The following is a 26238-nucleotide window of genomic DNA, read 5'->3' as shown; positions in this document are numbered from 1 at the left end:
AAGATAAACAGATCATGTAAAAAGACCAAGACTTCAAAGTTGACACCAGACCTATCTCCTAACATCGCCCCGGTTGAAAAACCAACCAAGGAGGAGCTGGTGGCAAAACTTTTCAGCCTAACTTTGCAACTAACTTTAGCTTGCCTAATGATGGCAGTGTGATGTTGTGGAACGCCATCAATAACATGTCATGCAATCATTGGTGGCTGCGTGCAGTGTGACTGCTACACTACATGACCAAAAGTATGTGGACACCTGCTCGTCAAACATCTCATTTAAAAAACATAGGCATTTATATGGAGTTGGTCCCCCCTTTGCTGCTATAACAGCCTCCACTCTTCTGGGAAGACTTTCCACTAGATGTTGGAACATTGCTGCGGGGACTTGCTTCCATTCAGCCACAAGAGGATTAGTGAGGTCGGGCACTGATGTTTGGCGATTAGGCCTGGCTCGCAGTCGGCATTCCAATTCATCCCAAAGGTGTTCGATGGGGTTGAGTTTAGGGCTCTGTGCAGACCAGTCAAGTTATTCTACACCGATTTCGACAAACCATTTATGTATGGACCTCGTTTTGTGCACAGGGCATTGTCATGCTGAAACAGGAAAGGGCCTGCACAAAACTGATGCCACAAAGTTGGAAGCACAGAATCGTCTAGAATGTCATTGTATGCTGTAGCATTAAGATTTCCCTTCACTGGAACTAAGGGGCTTAGCCCCAACCATAAAAAACTGCCCCAGACCATTATTCCTCATCCACCAAACTTTACAGTTGGCACTATGCATTGAGGCAGGTAGCGTTCTTCTGGCAGCTGCCAAACCCAGATTTGTCCGTCGGACTGCCAGATGGTGAAGCGTGATTCATCACTCCAGAGAACGTGTTTCCACTGCTCCAGAGTCCAATGGCGGCAAGCTTTACACCACTCCAGCCGACTCTTGGCATTGCGCATGGTGATCTTAGGCTTGTGTGCGGCTGCTCGGCCATGGAAAACCATTTCATAAAGCTCCCGACGAACAGTTCTTGTGCTGACGTTGCTTCTAGCGGCAGTTTGGAACTCTGTAGTGAGTGTTCATGCAATGGAATGTATTTTTTGTAATTAATTTGTTGAGTTGATTCAACAAATCACAGCACAGATTGAAGGGTACAGTTCCTGCTTTTACTTTTACTTACTATTTTGCTCCTATGGGTACGCTCGCAATGGCCGGCAGTCCACCCGTTATGCCATCATTGTCTTGAATGGGAACACCCGTTCTATGTGGTCCTCTGTAGCTCAGCTGGTAGAGCACGGCGCTTGTAACGCCAAGGTAGTGGGTTCGATACCCGGCACCACCAATACACAAAAAAATGTATGCACGCATGACTGTAAGTCGCTTTGGATAAAAGTGTCTGCTAAATGGCATATTGTTATTTATTATTATTCAATGAGGGGATTCGATTGATCTGTCCCGGGTGCCCGGGTAGGTGTGTTTTGCACAGGGTGAAGTTTTTGATCCATTCAAGACAATGGCTGACTCCCAGGCGTGAGCCAGCACATGGAGTAATGAGTAGGATTCTGTGGAACGATCTCAATTGCATACTGTGTAATTGTTGTTTTATATGTTTTATAATAACATTAAATTGTTTATTAAAAATGATTTTAACTACACTATTATTTCTTGAAAATGTTATTATATGCTTAACTTCCTGGAATCTAATGTAGCTGCTGTTGGGGTCAGAGTAGTTAGATGTAATTGTTGCCACCACAAAGGCTGGGAGTACCCGTCGTTGGCCTCCACCTAGATGTTCTCCCCTCAGCATCCACTCCAGGGTAATCCGATAAGAGACCAGTCTGTATAGTCAAGAGAGACAGAAAATATATGCATGACAATGTTATATACAACAATCAAGAAAATAAATAGGCCTAGGCCACATAAAATATAACAGGCTCAGGGATCATTAAGCATATTCCAGAGCGACTAACAGGAGCAGTTAGGATTAAGTGCCTTGCTCATGGGCACATAGACAGATTTTTCACCTTGTCGGCTCGGGGATTCAAACCAGCAACGTTTCGGTTACTGGCCTTAAACTTTAACCGAAAGGCTACCTTCCGCAATACTATTGACTTGATGACTCTCTTGGTCTTGTATACTTGAAGACTGTATAGCCAACTCATTGTTCAAACGGTGTTAGTGGTCAAGTGAGGCTGTTTTTCTTCCTCTTGTGTGTGGGTTTACAGGCTAATTAGGAGATTATTGGTATAAAAGATAAACTGGCAGCTGCAAGCAACATGTTCTTCTCTACTACAACAATTGACTTTATACTTCTTATACTGTTTGTTAATATCAATTATTGTTTATGTAGACCCAAATTGTGAAGTGCGTGTCACATACATTCTGTTTCTATGGCACTTATCCACTCATTCTAGACACTGTTTACCTAGCCAGCATGTCATCATTGTCAGACAAACTTGAAGGGGACTACAGTAGCCAGTTACATTATAGGCAGGATTAACGAAAATACCGTTGGAAGGGTGTCATTAGGTAGGCTATTTATTTTAATCTTAGAGAGTAATATAAATATCCTGTAAGTAATATTAGCCAAAACATTTACGCTTCAGAGAGCTTGCCATTTGGACAGGTGTGGCACGTCATTTCCAGTCGATCCTGGGCATTCTGAAGAAAGTCTCCAATACACTATTGATGATAGACAAGAAATCGGAGTGTTTAGTTACGCATCTTCTGCTGCATCTTCAGTCTGATGTTCTATCTCCTCCGTTATCGGAATAAGATGGTCGCATTCTGGACAGCCGAGACATTCCCTGACTGTTGGTAAAGGTAGGCATCTCCCGCAACTGCCACATCAGTCAACGTGCGTTCTGGGAAGAGCCTGTTATTCCTTGACATTTGCTCGCTCCTGTCTCTTCTAGCTCCTTTTTCTCGGTCAGCCCGCAAATGGAACAACTCAGCCTCAGTATACTCCTACACAAATTGATATGGCACAACAGTACCATTCTGAAAATAAGGCAGGTCTCCAAGTTCCTCTTAGTTCTCGATCTGACATTCTTTACTCTAATAAAATTTCACGAGGGCAGCAAATACTGGGAGGGAGTGAGAACAGAAAATTATTGTTTACATGCTTCAACCACGCCCACCTCGGAAGTCCCGGGTTCCGACTCGCGGGGCGCATTAATCTACTTTCTGGATTTCAATAAGAAAATAATAAAATACATTGGTAAAAATGTGCCTACCGAAATAAGTTCGCTGAAAAATTGTGCCAAGAAAGTCATTACAAGGACTATTGCGGTCATGGGAGGCCAGAGCCGTGTGTTTGGGAGGTATTTATGATGGACTTTGACGTTGCATGGGGTTTCAATGGGGAAGGCGGGAGTAGAATCAGCTTGTTACCTACATCTAAATACTCACGCAATGGACCAAAAAACTGTCTGGGGTACTGACAAACGACTAGGAAAGTGTTATAAAGGGCCCAGAAGTGTTTTTGGGTGAACTTCCCCTTTAAGTGCCTTTGAACAGGATATGGTAGTAGGTGCCAGGCGCACCGGTTTGAGTGTGTCAAGAACTGCAACGCTGCTGGGTTTTTCACGTTCAACAGTTTTCCGTGTTTATCAAGAATGGTCCACCACCCAAAGGACATCCAATCAACTTGACACACAAATGTGAGAAGCATTGGCATCAAGATGGGCCAGCATCCCTGTGGAACGCTTCCGACACCTTTTAGAGTCCATGCCCCGACGGATTGAGGCTGTTCTGAAGGCAAAAGGGGATGCAACTCAATATTAGGAAGGTGTTCCTAATGTTTTGTACACAGTGTATATAGGTCTACACATTGCAAGTGACCACAACTATATACCTAGAAATGATACTCAACTAATCAGTGGGTCAAGCAGAAACACATCTTCAGGCTCAGTCGTTAGTAACTCTGCCAAAGCTTCATCCAACGAGAGGGCCCAGTAGATATACTAATGCATGTCTATTTTGAACCACAAATAAACAACAAGCTGTTAAAGAAGTTGAGGACACGAAGCAAATGGTGCCCTGATTACCAACATTTTGGGGCACTAAATGGGGGGCATTAATCTAAAGGAGGATTTACCTAAATTGGTCGAGAGGGAACTCAAGAGTTAACCAACCCTGCGAGCTGGTTTGGTAGCTTTTTCTTTTATACTTTAGCAACAAAGATAAGTAAGTTGGAAGCTTGTGTAGTAGAGCTTTGTAGACAAAAAGGGAATACAGGACTTCAATGAGGGCCAGCCAACCCTTTGATACAGGATGCAGTGTATCAGATCTTTGTCAATCCAAATGCCCAGATATTTATAGGTGAGAACCCAATTGATGGGAGAACCATCCAATGAATAAATATGTAGTCCATCTGAAACATTTTGCAAGAATTAGAGAACAACATGTATTTAGTCTTGCCCGCACTAAGTACAAGTTTTAAACCAACCAGGGCTTCATGTAAGGCAACAAGTTCAGATTGCAGCTGGTCAACAGTTGGAGCAATGACATACATAACAGTGGCGTCTGCATACTGATGAATATTACAAGTTTTAACAGATAGACCAATATTAATTAATTTAATATTGGCTCCTGAGCCAGGACTAGCAAATACGCTAACCACTGGGCACAGACGTCAATTCAACGTCTATTCCACGTTGGTTCAACGTAATGTCTTTGAAATTATGTGGAAACAATGTTGATTCAACCAGTGTGTGCCCAGTGGGTAGGACGCTAGCCCAGTCAAAGCTGCCTCCCCAATGAAAAAATGTAGTTCCTGTTGATTAAAAAGAAAGATATGCATCACGAATATCCATCGATCGTAATGTTATTTATTTTCTCCTGACAGAGCTCAATAGGCTTTGGATACGTAGGCAGTAGGCACAGATGTGATGTGAAAGTGGCCTGAGGTTCTGTCAGGGTGCTAATAGAGGACAGTGAGGAATGATCAGTTCAGAGAACCTCTTCTTTCCCAGTCTGGACCTAGTCAGTCTGCTCAGGAAATAGCATTGATTGGAGTTTGGTTTGTGCACTGTTCATCATTGCACTCCTCCTTAAGTTTCATTGTTTAGAAAATCTACTTAATCATCAGTAGCCTACAGGACTCCATTGTAAATGGTGGACTACCCTGACAAGCTCATCCTCTTACCATGGAAGTAATTAATTGCCAATTTTTTTCATGGAAAGGTCCTCATCCATATCAACTTGTCATGTAATAGACCTATTCTCAGAATTATTACTGTACTGTGTTCGTGGAACTAAAGTTCCATGAACTGTCACATTAACTAATGTATGTATGTATGTATGTATGTATGTGTGTATGGTATATGTGTGGTGTTACCATATCCCAACCCCTTGGTAGATAGAGGAACGGAAGTTCAGCGGTGATGCAGCCAACTCGACATCGTGTGTCTTCATGGTCAACAAGCCCTACGCTCTGACGTGTTCCGTGGTGGCCTTCTACATCCCGCTGATTCTGATGGTACTGGCCTACCAGCGTATCTATGTGACTGCACGGGCGCACGCACGCCAAATCAGTGTGCTGCAGCGGGCTGGGGGCGCGGCCGCCTCGGCAGACAGCGCCGACCACCAGCGCAACCACCGCATGCGGACGGAGACCAAGGCGGCCAAGACTCTGTGCATCATCATGGGCTGTTTCTGCCTGTGCTGGGCCCCCTTCTTCATCACAAACGTGGTGGACCCCTTCATAAGCTATACAGTGCCCGACCAGCTGTGGGCAGCGTTCCTGTGGCTGGGCTACATTAACTCCATGCTCAATCCCATTCTCTATGCCTTCTTGAACAAGTCCTTCCGCCGTGCCTTCCTCATCATCCTCTGCTGTGGGAGAAAGCGTTACAGCGTCAGGCGGCAATCCATACTGGGACCGGGGCCCCCCTGCTCGGCCACACAGATCAACGGCTCCACGCATGTGCTCAAGTAAGTGCCCTCCTTACCTACGTACCTGAGAGACACTCTCTAACTCTCCACAGCCCACATATACTCTTCAGATGATGTTTGCCTCAGCTTGAGATTTTATTATTAATATATTGTTTCCAATGGAAAGGAATGGGGTCTTAGGCAGGGGAGACATGGATCAAGTCCATGTGGATGAACTGTAGCCTACATGACCACCATGCAGCTGCCATAACATTCCCACCATGTTCCAGGACCTGAGTGACATATGACTTTATTACTTTACACAGATTATACTCTACAATAGACTGTTTGCTTTCCCGTGAGACTTGGTGAGTTAGAGACATACAGTCAGGCACTGTCATGTTGCTTTAGTAGGACATCAAGCTCCTGTGTTATTACATTTCAGTCATTCATCCACCCAACTGTCTAATTTCAGAATTCTCAGACTATAATGGGAAACATTTTTATTTATCCCCTTGGCTTCTTCTAGAGATTTGGCCTGATAGATGTTGCAGTACATGGCGATAATGCAGAGGGTCACTACTAAACCATTGCATGTCAGGATGTCTATTTTATTACTTCCTTTACCCTATGACCAGCAGTCCCTGCTAAGTGCCAGCTAGCCCATATCTCAGACAAGCAGCTAGTCCTTATGAGGATACAGTCAAGTTGGCTACATTCCACCTCTCCATTGAAGCGCTCTCTCTTAAGGGAATCTCTATCTACTTGTGTTGCTGGTGAAGAATGATTGGGAGAGTCAAGAAAATAAGGCATCATGATTCATGTGTATAATATTACTACCAATGAATCACTGATGCCCAGCTCTCCTCTCCTAGATCAGTACTCTACTCTAGGTCATTAGACAGGTAAATGATGGCCATAACCATAGCCATAGCCATTGTTGGTTAAGGCCTTGTAAGTAAGCATTTCATGGTAAGGTCTACGCCTGTTGTATTCGACGCATGTGACAAAATCAATTTTGACTTGATCATTTAGTCCATAACTGCTTTTCCCAGACAGAAATCTTACAAAACAAGAGAATCTAATTACACAATGTACCAATGCAGACGTTACTGCATACAAACTAATGTTCCCAACTTTTCACATTTGATTTGTTTATTTTGTTGCTACAGTTATATCAATGTTATTACCATAGCTGAGAAAGCTTGTATTACATCAACAGGAAAAAGATACAGAGTAGATATTTTAACTGGCATAATGAAGAAAAACTGCTTCCTTAATATTTCCAACTACATTGTCATGGCCCTAAATGAAATAATAAAACTTTGTGCATTCTACAAAGGCATCACAATTATGTTTAATAGATGGGGGATTAATTGTTTTAATTATTCATAGTGGCAGCCAGTTAGCATGGCATGGTTTTGTAATAACTGTGCTTTATGCATGGTTTGTTAGTGACAGGAGACACAGATGCAGAGTTCAAATACAAATACGTCTGTGTCGTCATCCTGTAGCAGCTTCCATCTCTCAGGCGAATGGACCTCTGATGTGGTCAGTTAAGAATTCAAATCGTTCTCTTTTGTCCTGTTGTAAAATACAGTTTACACTGGAATCTAGACTAAACACAAATACCAAGTATTTTTCTACAGGAAGGTTGCGTGTTTAAGGTTGCGTGTTTGAAAAACATTCACTACTGACAACCCTTTAGTTTCCATAGCAATAACACTAGAATAGAAATGTTAAGAAACAGAGCATAGTACTGGGCCCTGTGACACCAACTATTTGAATTAGCAAAAGTGCTGAACATTAACAAATAAGAAAACATAAATCTGTGACATGTATTAACCCTTTACATTCGTGGGAATTGGCTTATATGATAGGGCTAAAGTGAAATGTTTCTTACAGAAGGAATCTGACATTCATATGCATAAACATTGTAGTAATTGAAAGGGAACAGTTTGGAGATTATGGGAAAACTATTAGACCAAAGGTGAGGACACAACAGTTCACATGACACAATTGAATCCAAATATTACACTGTTGATTTTATGTGCATTTTACATTTACTGTACTTTTCAGGGTCACCGGAAAACGTGTGGCAAGGCGGCATTTGCCACAGCACTTTTCAATCAGGTGTGGCAGCGCCAAACCACTTTTGATTTAGTTTAGGGATGGATCGAAATTTACAGAATGGTTACCTGGAGGAAAATGGGGGAGGGTCATGCTTTTTCAATTTCAGTCAAGGGGAGGGTTTAGTATTTTTAAATCTAGTCCAGGGGAGGGTAATGTAATTTGTAATTGATGAAATGTTAATATGTCTCAGTGTTTTAGAATTAGTTGCTTATAAGACTACGGTATACATCGATGTGTGTCCGATGCCACCCCTCATCTCTGATTCTCTGCTGGGCACTCAATATTAAGTGGGCCTATAGGCTATTTAGTGTGGTCTCAATCAAATTATCCATAGCATATAGGCTATGAAGTGCATGCTCGGAGAAGCACAGAGCAAAGTTATATTTCTAAGATAGCTTCTGGGATGGTGTAAATACAACTAGGCTGCATTACATTGCAATGGACATTCCAACCCTGAGCCCCAGCCTGCTCTGCTCTTGCTGATCAAAAATGTTTGTGTGTGCTGCCTAACCAATGGCTGTGCTGTGTAGGCCTACGGTGGCAGTTAAGGAGGAGAGTCAAAGGCTTCTTCCGAACGAAAATCTCACAAAAATGCACTTGCGCGCCAACTAGCTTATAGCTTATGTTCTGTTCAGTTTGAGAAGCAGAGCGCAAAGACGAGAAGGAGGATCGGAGGTCAACTTTGATAGCTTGCTACTACTATAAGAGATTGGATTAAAAACAATATATTTCTTGGCCATGATGTATTTATTAGAGTTATTGACCTCACAACTTTTTTATTTTTCCTTTATTTAACTAGGCAAGAACAAATTCTTATTTACAATGGACGGCCTACACCGGCCAAACCCGGACGACACTGGGCCAATTGTGCGCCGCCCTATGGGACTCCCAATCACAGCCGGTTGTGATACAGCCTGGAATCGAACCAGGGAGTCTGTAGTGACGATGCAGTGCCTTAGACCGCTGCGCCACTCGGGAACCCACAATAAGCCCGAGTCGAGTAACTTACATTGTGTTGCTGAAACTTCAAGCAGCAGCCGCGGCACAATAATTCGGAAATGGACAGCTCATGGTGCTGAAAGTAGGCAAATTCGAGTTGGCATAATTCATTTCAACCATCTTCATTTTAATTAGACTTTACTAACAACAATAGGGCTTTGTGTTGGAGCCTATTTCTTCCTATTTAAGAAATAAGAGGTAGGTCTACCTGTTTGACAGACGAAATTAGGCTATAGGCTGCTATATCCATAGATTTGTAGGTAAATTCCTCTACCCACCATGCACTCTTTAAATAGCCTGCCTCCGTGTCAGTGAAGGGCTGTTACGTTAAAACCAAGACTGGAAATGAGGGGGTATGAGAGGGTATGCCATAGGCCTACCTTTTATTAAAGAAACTTGCAAAAAGCACAGGTCTTGTTAGCTTAAGATTTAGAAGAAAATAAAATGGGTCCGATTATATCAAGTGATCTATAACAATGCTTTGGTCCGTGATGCTTTGTTAGAAACAAGCTGTAAAATCCCAGGGAAAGACGTGACTCCGATGCATATGGGAATATTATTGTTTCGTTTCTTTGACATTCTATAGCCGAGGAGACAAAAAATGTACTTTGCTTGGGAAGTAATCTAATTCTGTCACTATCAATTGATTAAGCTATTCACTTTCTGTACAATAAAATATGTTTAAACCCAGATGGGGGTTAAGCTAACTAAGCTAACATATGGAACATGTTTAAGATGGTCATACCATGGATCATTTAGCTATTTGATTTGGAATAATATAGGTATAAAAAAAAATATTTACAACTTATTTGATATAATATTGAATTTGTCCTTTCCTACTATAGCCCATAGAAACGCATTGAATAACACATTCAGAAATGGCAAAAAGGACAGGCAAAAAATAAATCATAAGGAATAAGTGTCACGAGTTACAAAGCCAGAACCCAGAAGCAGACCAGGACAAGGTAAGTTGAAACGAAGGTGAGTGTTTATTTACAAATTCAAGAGTGATGCTGAATAATCCAGGGAACAGAGCGGGCGGCGTTGATTAGTTGTTGGGGGTGCAGTGGTTGATCCAATCATGGCTCGGCAGCCGCCGACCACCAGGCAGAGGTTGGATGAAGGTTCCGGACGAGTGACTGCAGATGGAACAAAACGGAGGTAAGTAAACAACAAACCAACAAGGTGCAAAACAACAAAACTAACGCTAGAAGCTCTAAGACTGATACTCTGGTAAACCTACTGTTCATGGCTAACGATCCGGCAGGGAATGGATGTTAGGCCAGAGCCTAAGAAGGGTGATGATCAGGACCAGGTGTGCAGATTGCTGATGGGATGCAGGTGCGGAAATCAAGAGAGCTCCCCGGAGCGTTTCCAGAACCCTCGGGAAACTGGAGATCCCGAGCAGAAAAAACTAGTCCACAGACAGGACCTGACTCAGACTGCCGGGATCGTTACAGTACCCCCCTCCGGCCGAACGCCACCGGGCGGACTCCCCGGAGCGCCAGGATGGAGGCGGTAGAAGTCACGGATGAGGTCAGCATCTAGGATCTGTCGCCGCGGAATCCAACTCCTCTCTTCAGGACCATACCCCTCCCAGTCCACGAGATACTGGAAACCCCGGCCCCGCCGTCTGGAATCCATGATGCGTCGCACCGTGTAGGCAGGACCACCTCCGATCATCCGAGGAGGAGGAGGAGGAGGCGGAGGAGGCAACAGAGGACTGAGGAAAACAGGCTTGAGGCAGGAGACATGAAAGGTGGGATGGACTCTGAGCGTCCTCGGGAGTTTGAGTCGAACTGCCACCGGGTTGATCACCTTCTCCACCACAAACGGACCAATGAACTTCGGTAACAACTTCCTAGACTCAGTCCGTAAAGGAAGATCCCATGTGGCCAACCAGACCCTATCTCCGATGGTGTAGGTGGGAGCGGGGATCCGGCGACGATTCGCCTGGAGCTGATACCGGTCCGAAACTCTAAGGAGTGCCTTTCTGGCCCGATGCCAGGTCCGGTGGCAACGACGAATATGGGCCTGAACAGAAGGCACTGAGAGCTCCTTCTCCTGAGAAGGGAACAAGGGAGGTTGATAGCCATACAGGCACTGGAAGGGAGACATCCCAGTGGCAGATGTAGGGAGAGTATTGTGGGCATACTCAACCCAAGGCAACTGAGAGACCCAGGAGGTGGGGTTGGAAGAGGCCAGGCAGCGTAGCGTGGATTCCATCTTCTGGTTGGCTCTCTCCGCCTGACCATTAGCTTGGGGGTGAAAACCAGATGTGAGACTGACTGTAGCTCCAATGGCCAAACAGAAGGACTTCCAGACAGCAGAGGTAAACTGAGGGCCACGGTCGGAAACGATATCACTGGGCAACCCGTGGACCCTGAAAACCTCCCTAACCAGGATCTCGGACGTCTCCGAGGCAGAGGGAAGCTTGGCAATTGGCACAAAGTGGGCGAACTTGCTGAATCTGTCCACGATAGTCAGAACGACCGTGTTCCCCTCAGAAGCGGGCAACCCAGTGACAAAGTCCAGGGCCAGATGCGACCATGGTCGCCGGGGAATAGGAAGGGGGTGAAGTAGTCCAGAGCTGGGCCGATTGGTACCCTTATTCTGCGCACACACTGGACAGGCAGCAACATAACCCCGAGTATCTCGGCCATGGCAGGCCACCAAAAACGTCTGCGAAGAAACGCCATCGTCCGAGCCACGCCAGGGTGACAAGCCATCTTGCTGGCGTGGGACCATTTGAGGACCGCAGGGCGAACCGACTCAGGCACAAACAACCGACCCGGGTGGACCGTTACCGGGACCGGGCTGCGTCCGAAGAGCCGCCATCACCTCCTCCTCAATCTTCCACCTAACAGCTCCCACGACGCAGTTCCGGGGAGAATTGTCTCGGTCTTGGACCCACCCTCCTCCGTCTTGGAGAACATCCGAGACAAGGCGTCCGCCTTGCCGTTCTTAGATCCAGGTCGGAACGTCAGGGAAAAAATTGAATCGTCCGAAAAACAACGACCACCTGGCCTGACGGGAGTTGAGACGTCTAACCCGATTGCACGTAAGCAAGATTCTTGTGGTCAGTCCAGACAATAAACGGTTGCTCCGCCCCCTCCAACCAGTGGCGCCACTCCTCCAAGGCAAGTTTCACCGCGAGAAGCTCCCGGTTACCCACATCGTAATTCCTCTCCGCAGGCGAAAGGCGACGGAGTAGTAGGCGCAGGGATGGAGTTTACTGTCCGTGGAGCATCGCTGCGACAGGATGGCGCCAACTCCCACATCAGACGCGTCCACTTCAACGAGCGAACTGACGGGCCGTGTCCGGTTGAGAGAGAATCGGTGCGTTGGTGAATCGCCTCTTCAAATCCAGAAACGCTCGATCCGCCTCCGGATTCCACTTGAAGCTCCTGATACTGGAAGTCAAGGCAGTTAACGGAGCGGCCACACGGCTGTAATCCCGGATGAATCTGCGGTAGAAATTCGCAAACCCCAAAAATCTCTGGAGCTGCAATCTCGTACCGGGCTGGGCCCATTCCAGAACCGCTCTAACCTTCTCCTGGTCCATCCTAATCTCTCCCCTGGAGATGATGTACCCGAGAAAGGATGTCGTGTGGGCGTGAAACTCGCACTTCTCGGCCTTCACGAACAGGCGATTCTCCAACAATCGCTGCAGAACCTGCCGGACATGCTGGACGTGGTCGGAAGGTTCCTTCGAGAAGATCAGAATGTCATCCAGGTAAACAAACACAAAGAGACCGATCATATCTCTCAGGACGTCGTTCACCATACTCTGGAATACCGCTGGAGCATTGGTCAGTCCAAACGGCATCACCTGATACTCGAAGTGACCCATCGGTGTATTGAAACCCGTCAACCACTCGTCTCCCTCTCTGATCCGGACCATGTGATACGCATTGCGTAGGTCTAGCTTGGTGAACACCGTAGCACCCTGTAAGGAGTCGAAGGCAGAACTCATCAAGGGCAGGGGATACTTGTTCTTGACCGTGATGTCATTCAACCCCCGATAATCAATACACGGTCGAAGAGAGCCATCCTTCTTACCCACAAAGAAGAATCCTGCCCCCAGGGGTGATGACGAGGACGAACGAGACCAGCAGCTAGGGACTCCTTGATGTAGGTCTCCAAAGCCTCACGTTCAGGGCGGGAGATACTGTATAACCTTCCCTTGGGGTAGACAGCTCCAGGGAACAGGTTGATGGCACAATCATATGGTCGGTGGGGAGGGAGTGACAGAGCCTTCTGCTTACTGAACACTTCCCCCAAATCGTGATATGTCTCGGGAACCAGGGACAAATCTGGGGGTTTAGCCTCAATCACCTGACTGGGAACCGAATGGGGACAGGCAGTCTTGAGACAGTTAGCATGACAATCAAGGCTCCAACTCGTTACCTTGCCCGTCACCCAATCGAACGTGGGATTGTGTTCCTTCAGCCAGGGGTATCCAAGGACCAGAGGAACATGGGAAGACGGCAGAATGAAGAATGAAATCATCTCCGAATGATTCCCCGACAACAGCATCTTAACCGGTTCAGTCCTCATCGTGATACGTGCCAGACTACTGCCGTTCAGAGTGGTCGCTTCAATGGCTTCCGGCAATTGCTCCTTGGAAAGCCCCAGCTGTTCCACCAACTCGGCATCAAGAAAGCTTCCATCGGCACCTGAATCGATAAAAGCGTTAATCGCTAAGCTCTGATTCCTGTTCACAAGGGTAGCCGGGAAACGGGGTCTGACAGAGGTACTGAGAGGTTGAAACTGGCTCGCTAAAAGTCCTCCCAACTTTAGCGAGCCGGGCAGTTTGACGACCGCCGGGAACAAGTGGAGATGTAATGTCCCGAGCTACCACAGTAGAGGCAGCAGTTGGTCTTACGTCTATGTTGACGCTCCTCCTTGGTTAACCCGTGCCGCCCCACTTGCATGGGTTCAGAATCGGGAGAGAGGACCTCTCCACTAATCCTTTGTGGTGGAGAATGATCGACGTGTTCTGGTCCACCACCCGACCCGACTGGGAACTGAGAAGCTGATCGACTGGACGGACCCCATTGCTTCTCCCTCCTTCGCTCTCGGACTCGATTATCCACCCGAATAGACAAGGCTACCAAGCTGTCCAGGTCACTAGGCTCCGGATAGGAGATCAGCTCATCCTTGAGCTGCTCCGACAGACCCTGGTAAAAGGCCGCTTGCAGAGACTCCTCATTCCACCCACTCTCCACAGCCAACGTCTTGAACTCGATCACGAAGTCGGCCACGCTGCGAGTTCCTTGGTGGAGCGAAAACAGGCGCCTAGCTGCGTCCCTCCCTCGGACGGAATGGTCGAAGAGCTTCCTCATCTCGGCCGTGAACCCCTGGTATGAAGCCATGCAGGGGTCTTGTCGTTCCCAAACGGCTGAAGCCCACTCCAGCGCTCGACCACGCAGCAACTCAATCACAAAGGCTATCCTAGCCTTGTCTGTGGCATAAGAGTAGGGCTGTAGATCGAACACTAACCCACACTGCATAAGGAAAGAACGGCATCTTCCCAGCTCCCCCTCATATTTATCCGGCGTCGGAACCTTGGGCTCACGGGAAGGACACCGCTTCAGACGCGGCAGGCGAGATGGGTGAAACCGGTAGTGGATCCTCCACCGGAAACTTGCGCTGGTTCTGGACCTCCGTCAGACCGGTAGAAAGGTTCCGAACTGCCAACGCGATCTCCTGTAGCTCCGTGCTATGATGGCCCAACATCTTCTCCTGATGGGTAATGGCATGGCGAACAGAGTCCAGGTCCGCTGGGTTCATGACTGGCCGGATCGTTCTGTCACGAGTTACAAAGCCAGAACCCAGAAGCAGACCAGGACAAGGTAAGTTGAAACGAAGGTGAGTGTTTATTTACAAATTCAAGAGTGATGCTGAATAATCCAGGGAACAGAGCGGGCGGCGTTGATTAGTTGTTGGGGGTGCAGTGGTTGATCCAATCATGGCTCGGCAGCCGCCGACCACCAGGCAGAGGTTGGATGAAGGTTCCGGACGAGTGACTGCAGATGGAACAAAACGGAGGTAAGTAAACAACAAACCAACAAGGTGCAAAACAACAAAACTAACGCTAGAAGCTCTAAGACTGATACTCTGGTAAACCTACTGTTCATGGCTAACGATCCGGCAGGGAATGGATGTTAGGCCAGAGCCTAAGAAGGGTGATGATCAGGACCAGGTGTGCAGATTGCTGATGGGATGCAGGTGCGGAAATCAAGAGAGCTCCCCGGAGCGTTCCAGAACCCTCGGGAAACTGGAGATCCCGAGCAGAAAAAACTAGTCCACAGACAGGACCTGACTCAGACTGCCGGGATCGTTACAATAAGGTAATGAAGTGTCTGTCCTATATCTAGGAGATATATGAATGCTCATAAAATATTGTCGTTTTTTGGACTATTTAACCCTGTATTTTTGTATGCACAAAACTACTTTACCTCCATACTTCCATTCATTTGTATGGGTTACCTTCAGACGGGCAAAACTGAGATCACCATCATGTTCGCGAGAGTCTCCCCTTTCCACAGTGGGGTCATAATAGTTTGTAGCCCAAACGGTTTGGACGCTACAGACAGACATTGGCACATCAACATTACCGACTTCGGACGTGTCACTTGTGGGGGTCATAGAGCAAAACGGACAACACCATCGTGTCCGTAAGAGTCCCCCCTTTCAATAGAGTGGTTGTATTCATTTTGGATGCTACAGACGTTTTCGTGAGAAGACCGATTTCTGGGATGTCTCATGGTCTGACAAACACCGCTGTAGCTCTGCCACCTTCCCCCGCAGATGCGGAAGGCCGACATACAGTGCCTTCAGAAAGTATTCATACCCCCTGAATTATTCCATATGTTGTTGTTACAGCCGTAATTCAAAATGGATTACATACAGCACCAGGTCAAACTTTTGGACACACCTACTCATTCAAGTGCTTTTCTTTATTTTTACAATTATTACATTGTAGAATAATTGTGAAGACATCAAAACGATTAAATAACACATATGGAATCATGTAGTAAACAAAAAAGTGTTAAACTAAAATTTGAGATTATTCAAATAGCCACCCTTTGCCTTGATGACAGCTTTGCACACTCTTGGCATTCTCTCAACCAGCTTTTCCAACAGTCAATGTCAAAGTGAAAACATGTTTTTAGAAATTGTAGCAAATGTATTGAAAATTATATACAACAATATCTAGTATTCACATGTTAGAATCACATTTGGCAGCGATTACAGCTGTGAGTCTGTCTGGGTAAGTATCTAAGAGCTTTGCACACCTGGATTGTAAAATATTTGCCGATATATTATTTTTAGAATTCTTCAAGCTCGGTCAGTTGGTTGTTGATCATTGCTAGACAACTATTTTCATGTCTTTCCATATATTTTAAATCAGTCAAAACTGTAACTCGGACACTCAGGAACATTCACTGCCTTCTTGGTAAGCAACTCCAATGTAGATTTGGCCTTGTATTTTAAGTTATTTTCCTGCTGAAAGGTGCATTCATCTCCCAGTGTCTGGTGGAAATCAGACTGAACCAGGTTTTCCTCTAGGATTTTGCCTGTGCTTAGCTCCATTCTGTTTCTTTTTTATCTTGAAAAACTCCCCAGTCCTTAACAATTACAAGCGTACCCATAACACAATGCAGCCACCACTATGCTTGGAAATATGGAGAATGGTACTCAGTAATGTGTTGTGTTGGATTTGCCCCAAACATAACACTTTGTATTCAGCACATAAAGTGAATTGCTTTGCCACATTTTTTGTAGTATTACATTACTTTAGTGCCATGTTGCAAACAGGATGCATGTTTTGGATAATTGTATATTCTGTACAGGCTTCCTTCTTTTCACTCTGTCATTTAGATTAGTATTGTGGAGTAACTACAATGTTGTTGATCCATCCTCAGTTTTCTCCTATCATAACCATTAAACTCTATAACTATTTTAAAGTCATTATTGGCCTCATGGTGAAATCCCTGAGTGGTTTCCCTCCTCTCCGGCAACTGAGTTGGAAAATCTCCACATTACATATAATTGTATGTGTGGGGTACAGAGATGAGGTAGTCATAAAAAAAATGTGTTAAAAACTATTATTGCACACAGAGTTAGTCCATGCAACTTATTATGTGACTTGTTAGGCCAATTCTTTACTCCTGAACCTATTTAGGCTTGCCATAACAAAGGGGTTAAATACTTATTGACTCAAGACATTTCAACTTTAAATTTTCTATTAATTTGTAGAGAATTCGAAAAACATAATTCCACTTTGACATTATTGGATATTGTGTGTAAGCCAGTAACAAAAAATTTCAATTTAATCCATTTTAAATTCAGGCTGTAACATAACAAAATGTGGAAAAAGTCAAGGGGTGTGAATACTTTCTGAAGACACTGTAGGCAGATGCGGTGGATTGGTTTTATCTCTAGCTTAAACTGAAGGATTTTGATGGGGATTTTTTTTATTATGTTAATAGACTCTTAAATTAAAGCCTACATTTTTCTGCGTCAGTAGGCCTACTCTGTCTGGGGTGGTAAGGTAGGCCTAACTTTTGAATGTACCATGTTCAGATTCCTAATGACATCTCTGATTTAATTACTTCAAACAGGGACAGTTTCATTGCAAACAAGACACACTGATTTGGTATTGGAGAAATACGATAAGATGAACACATAGGCCTATCTCTCTGTCCATTCTTAGCCTGTAATTTCGGTAATTTTTGTGGTATGATAAAATATTATATTTATATTCAAACTTGGGCTAACTAGGCTACCTAGACTTTTTCAATAAGCACAATAGCTGGCATAGACTGTGAGTTCATTTTTTATTAGGCCTGCAGTTGCATAGGGCAGGACTATATGATGAAAACCTGCATAAAGTAAGCTCAGCCCTGTGAGTTTTATTTTCCAATCATGTTGCTTTCTCTGTGTCTGTGTATATGAAACCCCCCTTTTTTAACATCAAGTAACCTGATTGGAAACACTCTGGTCCAATCATAGCCCATATTAAACCTTTTTACAAGAGAATCAGATTAATGACGTCATACTGTATAAGGTCCGGAGTTTTAACAAATTAGGTTACCAGATCAGGAAAAACTAGTGGCCCCAGATATTTTTGGGGGCCACTCCACTCTGGGACCTGTGGTGCCACCTCTGGTACCTTTTGCCGCATTTTTGATAACGTAATCTGAAAACACTCTGGATAAATTCAGCAACGTAATAACAATATTCCTGGAAAATGTGGGGTAGGTGCAACATAAGACAAAAAAATTACAAGGGTTTGAGTGAGAGGACTAACTTGTGTCTCCAAGTGGCCACACACCTCTCTAAAGCGTGCTCAGTTCCTAAGTAATATCAATGCACTTTTATGACTCAAAGAAGAGTCTTCAACTATAAGTTGTGTTGTTTTAGCTCTCCTGTCTGTGCCCCTTGGGAACTAGAGCAAGCACACTTGTAGTTGTTTTGTTTGGAACCCAACCCTGCATCCCTGCAACAATTACTGTTGTTTATGCAATCCAAAAACACTCCATTATATATCGCAATCTGGGTCAGGTGGGCTTCATTTGAAAGCTTGTTCTATTGCCAACATGACCAGCTAAGTTATAAAATACGATATTACAGTGTAAGGCTTTCACAATGCAATTCAGGTAAACTAATCTTGGCGCGCATAGAAAGGAGTCATGAGTGCATTCAGGTGTGTGTGCCGCAGCAAATCTTCTTCAAAATAGACAAACAGGCTCATTCTGTTCAGAACAACCCAGGGTTTGACGCCATGTCATCTTGTAACTGTAAATCAAACATAGTGATCATAAACGTTGACACTGTATATGACATGAGTTTTATGATATGGAAATGTAAAGTGCACATTTGGACTAAAGGGTGTTTGGCTTGCTTGTATGACATCAAAGTGGTATTTATTATAATCCTCAATGGCTCATCTTTCAAAATAGAAAGAGTCTTCTTAATTTACAGTATTTCCCTCACTCAGACAACAAACATTTGCTAAAGTTGTCCAATTAGCGGGAGGGAAACATCTTGTTACGCGAGGTGCTCAAGTTCAGAATGGCTGTAAATCAAAACCCATACAGTGTTGTGAAGTGCAGAGCCAGAGGTCTGACGTCATGTATAGCATGTTATTGTACAGCCACTGTGTTCCAATTTAGGCGTTTATCAGTGCCCAAATCTGCCATTTTCAACCTGTATACGGGTACGAGTGGAAAGGTCTAAAGTGTGTAAATGTGTGTGTTTTTGTATGCAGTTATTTCAGAAAACTTGGTTATGGCTACATGTATGTTAATGTCACATTCAAGTAGTAGTATTGAATTTCTAAGTTAAGTGTTTAATGTTTTATAATGCTAATATATATTTTACCAACTTGGGGGCCGCAGTAAAGAGTGCTCTTTTTGAAAGGGTTGAGAGGCTGTCTGTGCTAACAGACCTTAATTGAAAGCATATACGTTTGTAGTTTAACAACATTCTCCTTCACCACAGGAGTCTGTTCTGTAAACAGAACATGTTGAAAGTATCTCCAGATTGAAAAGTATAAATTACCATGAAATAATCTACACAATGTCCCCGCAAAAAAATCTTTGTCTTCTCCTGCGGCACTTGGAAACTCTTGGTGAACATAAATTCTGGAACTGTTTCCAAATGGTGGAGCTGTCAGCATGTTAATCTAGTTGATAAACAGAGGAGTGAATTATGCTGGAATGTCTGTCGGTCGGGGCAGCTGTGGCGAGTCAGCTATAGACCTGGGAGAATGAGTTAAGTGGAAAGAACCCAGGCTAATCAGTGATTATCTAACACAGCAGAATGAGATTAAAACACAGGCCCTATTTATAATCTCCTCCTGTCTTCATTCTTCAATCAGTGGGGCCCTGCTCCCAGACAGACTCTATCAATGCATCCTTCACACTAATCTGTGACTAGAGTGAAGGATGCATTGTTAATAATAATAATAATGAATAATAATAATAATAATTATTATTTATTAAATCTATAGTGCTTTTCATAGAATCTCAAAGCGCTTCAAGATAAAAAAAACTAAACAAGCAATAAATCATGACAGGTCAACCAATAGAGGCCAAGTCTTTGAAAGCTACATCCTCCTAAAATGGAGAGGGTCAATTCATGGCTTGAGCAAAGGGAGCTAGACAGAGGATGGTAGATGATGATGATGGAGTCTGCTGATGAACTTGTATAGGGCAAGTCTGGGAACCAGCCTGAGTCTTATAGCCACTGGACTTCTCCTCTTCCACTCTGTGTATCACCCTCTTGGGTGATGCCTCAGCAGCTATGGGCGCCAGAAAGCTCACCACACAAAATTCAGAATCGTAGCCAGTCGTCCTCTCTATGAGCCCTCTGCTTCAGCACTGCTGTATTCCTCCATCTCCCATTCCTCTTACACTTCAGGCAACTCCTCAAATGATGTTCTCAAAAGATCAGGAATTGGCAGCCAGATGAAACAAAGAAGATGGTATTGTGTCCAGATGCATTTTTCAAACAAAAGCTTGCTAGCCAAGCCAAGCCAATAAGTGTTAACCTGTCAGTCAATCTGCAAATCAGTGTCTCAAAAACAGCAGATATATGCAATAAAAACTCTATGTTATCAAAAACAAAGAGCTGAGATTCTTTTTTTTAAACACCTAAAAATATGTACACATTTACAGGAGCTCTGTGCTTAGGCTTCTACTAGGGCGCCATGGCAACTATATAACTTTGATCCATCTTGGCAGCCAGGTTTGGACACATTGCAACTGATTCCTGATAACTCCCCAAACACCTTCACCCAGATGTTAATAAAAATAAAACAGATGGGTAACAATGTTAAAGTCTTGCTTGGAATTCATCAAGTAATGTCAAGGGGGCAAGATCCAGGTTCTAGTTGTATACTAGGCAGGGTTCCAGGTAGGGATACTGTAGGAACACTGAACGTTGTTGCACAATTTATACAAATTGGTTGAATTTGCTGCTGGTTGCGCCGCCACCGCTTCTGTAATAACACTAATTACCACACCTAATGGGAAGAAAGGTCATATTGTTGGTCAAGTTCAGTATTTTGTTCTAGATGATTACCTCTGGTACTGTATGCAGTAAACTGGAATATAACAGCATGAGTGAGCACAGCACAGTCCACAATTATAGACTTAACTGAAGTTCAGCGGTAAACACAACAAAAAGATTACATTACTAAGTGGTGAATTCCAAATGGGAACAAACTAATTGAAAAATAAACACATTAACTCATAATTACCTTCTTGCAGGTAATTGGGTTGTTCCACCAATTCGGTGCCTTTTGAGAAGTTTAACTTGGAAGTACGTAACTTTTGATTTCACCAAATTTTTACATTCTGTCATAAAGAGCAAAAAGTTTTGCCATCTCAAAAAATTACTATAGTAAGTGCCTATTAAGTGCCAAATAAAGTAACAGGGTTGACCGTAACAGGGTTGACGATTTCATCTTAAATCAACCATAAATCCCCTCGTGACAGGGGGAATGCAAGCTTGTTGTGTGCAATAGGGAGTGGCAATTGAACGCAAGCTTCACAAAAAAATAAGAAATTGATGAAACATTTCTAGCCTGTCTATCTATGGGTAACAAGGTTGACGTGTTATGCTCGACCCACTCAGTTTTCAACCACAAAACACCAGGAAATGGCCAATAAGAGTAGAACCAGCTCACCTGCTTTTAAACTATGTTCAACGTTTCTTTTGAGAAAAAAAAAAACATTTTAAAAGGAATAGTTTCACCATTTTAAAACGAGAGTTCAGTTGACATACAGAAACAGAGTTGACCTTAAAATGAGGGACAGACATAAATGAACACTAACCAAATGAAATAAATAATCTTCAGAAATGACTTTGTCAAAGCACCAAAATAACTAGGGCTTTGCAATATTGGTGAAACTTGGAAATGTTCTTGATTAAGTGGGTTGAAATCTTCCTAGAAGTAGGGTTGCAAAATTCCGGAAACTTTCAATAAATTCCATTGTTTTCAGCTTTAGTGCTCATGCACGACCTTGGCAACTAGCATTTCGAAACGCCCCTTTTTAACCACATATGGTCAAAATCATATATTTAAAGCCCGTGGGAAATATACCATGCCATACAATGAAATACAACGGAAAACGTTTATGAGACTGAAATAGAGGCGCTAGTGTCAGAGATTGAGTAAAACCAAAAGGTTTTATTTGGCTCACTCAGTTGTGATTTGACCAGTAAAAATAAAAACAAAGCTACAAAGACATGACCATTAGGACAATTCAAGTTGCTTTAGCAATGGCAAAAATACTTCAAATGAGTAGGCAACACTCACTAATACGCCGTCCATCCTCAACAGGTCCTTCATGTAGGCATACAGGCCAATATTGCTGTTCTGCAGAATGAACGAGTCGTGCATTCCACCTGGCCACCTGGCCACCTTAATCAGCAGCGTTTTTTGCGCATCACACAACCTATCACCTGCACAATAAGAGTTTTCTGTTCACATAGTTGAAGTCGTTTTGGGATGGTGCTTTTATGGCGATGTGGGTGCCGTCTATTGCTCCGTTCGTATTTGGGAACCCATTGACGGCAAATAAATCCTTCTTGACTTCAACCTGTTGTGTAATGGTGTATGGAAATTTTATGTTACAGTTCGTTTTGCTGATGATTGCATCCAAAACATTGGCTCATCGAGGGATGTGAGATGCCGATCGGCAAGCTCCAACTGAAAAGTACCCAAAAACCAGAGGGTGTATAGCACATCGGAAAGGCATGTTTTTGCCTTTCTAAAGTAGGTCTTAAATTGTCGCAAAGATCCTATAAGATTGTTTTTGGGAACTTATATCTGATGAGCCAATCTGTACTTTCTGCAAAAAAAGTCCCAACTGTGTCTAAAAATGCGCTCTCTGCGAAATGCAGCTTCCAACAGAGCAAGATAAGCCATCTCTCATTCGATTTCCCATTATCTCTACAAGAGTTTCAATTTCACACGTGCCTCTAAATTAACAGATTACTGTACTTTATATGGGTTATTATCGTAACAAATGCATTGATGTGGTCAAATGATACATAGGCTATCAAGATATGCATGAATTCACAATGGAAATACAATTAAATCGAAAAATGATTTAATTATTACTCTCACAATTTCACACATTTTCAACATATATTTTCCCCATTCTAAGCTTGACAATAAGTTCCCATATTCCACCACTTGGCACTGTGCATATGCATGCTCATGACTGTGTGGTTAAATTTAGGCACACTCTCAAGCAAATGTTCATGTTGATAAATCTCACACTTTGCATGGAAATGATCCCACACATGGTTTACGCACAGATTTGTGCCTACGCATGATTGATAAATGAGGCCCCTGGAATTTTGAAACCGTACCTACAGTTGAAGTCGGAAGTTTACATACACTTAGGTTGGAGTCATCAGAAAAAAAATGGTAGACCTCCACAAGTCTGGTTCATCCTTGGGAGCAATTTCCAAATGCCTGAAGGTACCACGTTCATCTGTACAAACAATAGTACACAGGTATAAACACCATGGGACCACGCAGCCGTCATACTGCTCAGGAAGGAGACGCATTCTGTCTCCTAGAGATGAACGTTCTTTGGTGCGAGAAGTGCAATTCAATCCCAGAACAACAGCAAAGGACCTTGTGAAGATGCTGGAGGAAACAGGTACAAAAGTATCTATAGCCACAGTAAAACGAGTCCTATATCGACATAACGTGAAAGGCCGCTCAGCAAGGAAGAAGCCACTGCTCCAAAACCGCCATAAAAAAGCCAGACTACGGTTTACAACTGCACATGGGGACAAAGATCGTACTTTTTGGAGAAATGTCCTCTGGTCTGATGAAACAAAAATAGAACTGTTTGGCCATAATGACTATCATTATGTTGTGAGGAAAAAGGGGGTTGCTTGCAAGCCGAAGAACACCATCCCAACCGTGAAGCACAGGGGTGGCAGCATCATGCTGTGTGGGTGCTTTGCTTCAGGAGAGACTGGTGCACTTCACACAATAGATGGCATCATGAGGAAGGAACATTATGTGGATATATTGAAGCAACATCTCAAGACATCAGTCAGGACGTTAAAGCTTGATCGCAAATGGGTCTTCCAAATGGAGAATGACCCCAAGCATACTTCCAAAGTTGTGGCAAAATGGTTTAAGGAAAACAAAGTCAAGGTATTGCAGTGGCCATCACAAAGCCCTGACCTCAATCCTATAGAACATTTGTGGCAGAACTGAAAAAGCGTGTGCGAGCAAGGAGGCCTACAAACCTGACTCAGTTACACCAGCTCTGTCAGGAGGAATGGGCCAAAATTCACCCAATTTATTGTGGGAAGCTTGTGGAAGGCTGCCTGAAACGTTTGACCGAAGTTAAACAATTTAAAGGCAATGCTACCAAATACTAATTGAGTGTATGTAAACTTTTGACCCACTGGGAATGTGATTAAATAAATAAAAGCTGAAATAAATCATTCTCTCTACTATTATTCTGACATTTCACATTCTTAAAATAAAGTGGTGATCCTAACTGACCTAAGACAGGGAATTTTTACTAGGATTAAATGTCAGGAATTGTGAAAAACTGAGTTTAAATGTATTTAGCTAAGGTGTATGTAAACTTCCGACTTCCACTGTAGATGTGGAACAGGGTTGATCTAGGGACAGAATTCTGGCTCTTTAGAAAGCACTTTATTCATTTAAAAAATCTGATTGATTGAATTCTACAGTACATTTGTCTAAATTAAAGGGCACTTCATTTAATATAACAGGCTTTTAAAATTCAATATTGGTGCACAATTTGTACTTAAAATATCAAAGGGATGCAAACACACTCTTCGCGGAATAACCCAATTATGCAGAGTAAATTGGAGTAATTATGAGTAATTTAGAGAAAAAGTTAATTATTTGACAGCAATAAATGCCAAATGGTCAAATTTTTCATGACCTGTTCAAGAATCATCAGTTTCTCTCTTCTGGGACACATGGGGTTAAACACTGGTTGGTGAGATGCTCACAGGAGCTGACATGTACCCAGATGCAGGGGTCAGATTCTTATCTATCACAGAACGAACGGGGCACATCTCTCCTCAGTCGTCTTTCTCTCTCAGCATGCTCCAACCTCACCTGACTCCTAACTCTAACCACAAGATCACACAGCTTCCTTTAATTCTTCCCTTCTTTCTATTCAAGCAGTCACACCTGATGTAGTTCCTGCCAATTGTATGTAAGCAAATAGGGAAATACAGGGATGTGAAGCCTTGACCTTCAGAGTAGTGGAGACACGCGTATGCCTTTTTGACTCCTGAGTAAAAGCAGATGAAATTGCACCCGCACACACAGTTATTCAGCTGACCTATTGTGTTAACCCCAATTTCAAATCTACAGCAACATTACATGCGTATTAGATTTCTGGCAATGAAATCATAAAACTACGTTACAAAATGCATTGTATTGCAAGAAAACAATTGTTCAGTATAAATGCTGATATCTGCAATCTGATAATCTACAATGTATGAGCATAATAGCCTGTTATGGTTTAAATGGGAAAATACAGAACCCTAAGGCCATTGATAGTATCAGACTGTTGTATGTGATATATTGTCATTTTATTACTTCCCAAGCACAACTAATAACATTCATAAGATTTTCTCCAGTCTACTGAGCCTTTAACTTACCACGTCCTCACCTCGTAGGCCTAGTAGTCATGTTGTTCTCCGAGGAGCCATATTTCTAAGTTATGTCAAGTGAGTGTGGAGACAGAGGCCAGGCCAGACAGTCATCATGTCTGAGGCGCTAGCAGCCACTGTTTGTGTTGGTTCACACTCCCTGGCTCCCCTCAGTGTGCCATAAATTACATCTATTATGATTTATATTTTAAGTTAAGCTTTGACTTAATAGGGAAACTCAATCATTTTATGACGTTTTGCTACTTACAATTTCCACCATTACAATATTACAAAATCCACTTCTAAAGAGAGTTGTCGGAGGGATTTTGTGATTGTGTAAACATATTAGACATTCATCACAGGGACAGCTCTGAGAGATTAAAATTGTACTTTTTTCACACTTTAAAAGACTATATGTTTCAAAGATGTACTGACATACTGTCAGTTGCCCTTGCCTCTTACTGTTGACCACTACACATTCTTCAAAGCTCTAAGGACGTAGGTACATAATTATATAAAAATATATATACATCTGCACACGTTTAG

The 26238-nt window shown here is 43.5% G+C and overlaps 1 protein-coding gene across 1 annotated transcript in view; it reads left to right on the top strand.

Annotated features, from left to right (window-relative positions):
- LOC121544773 (5-hydroxytryptamine receptor 4) overlaps positions 1 to 5929 on the top strand; it is a 139517-nt gene extending 133588 nt beyond the window's left edge. The window contains exon 6 of the mRNA XM_041854912.2: positions 5351 to 5929. Coding sequence (XP_041710846.2) covers positions 5351 to 5929 — 579 coding nt within the window. The remainder of the gene's footprint in view (positions 1 to 5350) is intronic.
- The last annotated feature ends 20309 nt before the right edge of the window (positions 5930 to 26238 follow it).

The sequence above is a fragment of the Coregonus clupeaformis genome, chromosome 3 (genome assembly GCF_020615455.1).
Source record: "Coregonus clupeaformis isolate EN_2021a chromosome 3, ASM2061545v1, whole genome shotgun sequence".
Classification (NCBI taxonomy): Eukaryota; Metazoa; Chordata; class Actinopteri; order Salmoniformes; family Salmonidae; genus Coregonus; species Coregonus clupeaformis.
This window is presented reverse-complemented; position numbering and strand designations above follow the sequence as displayed.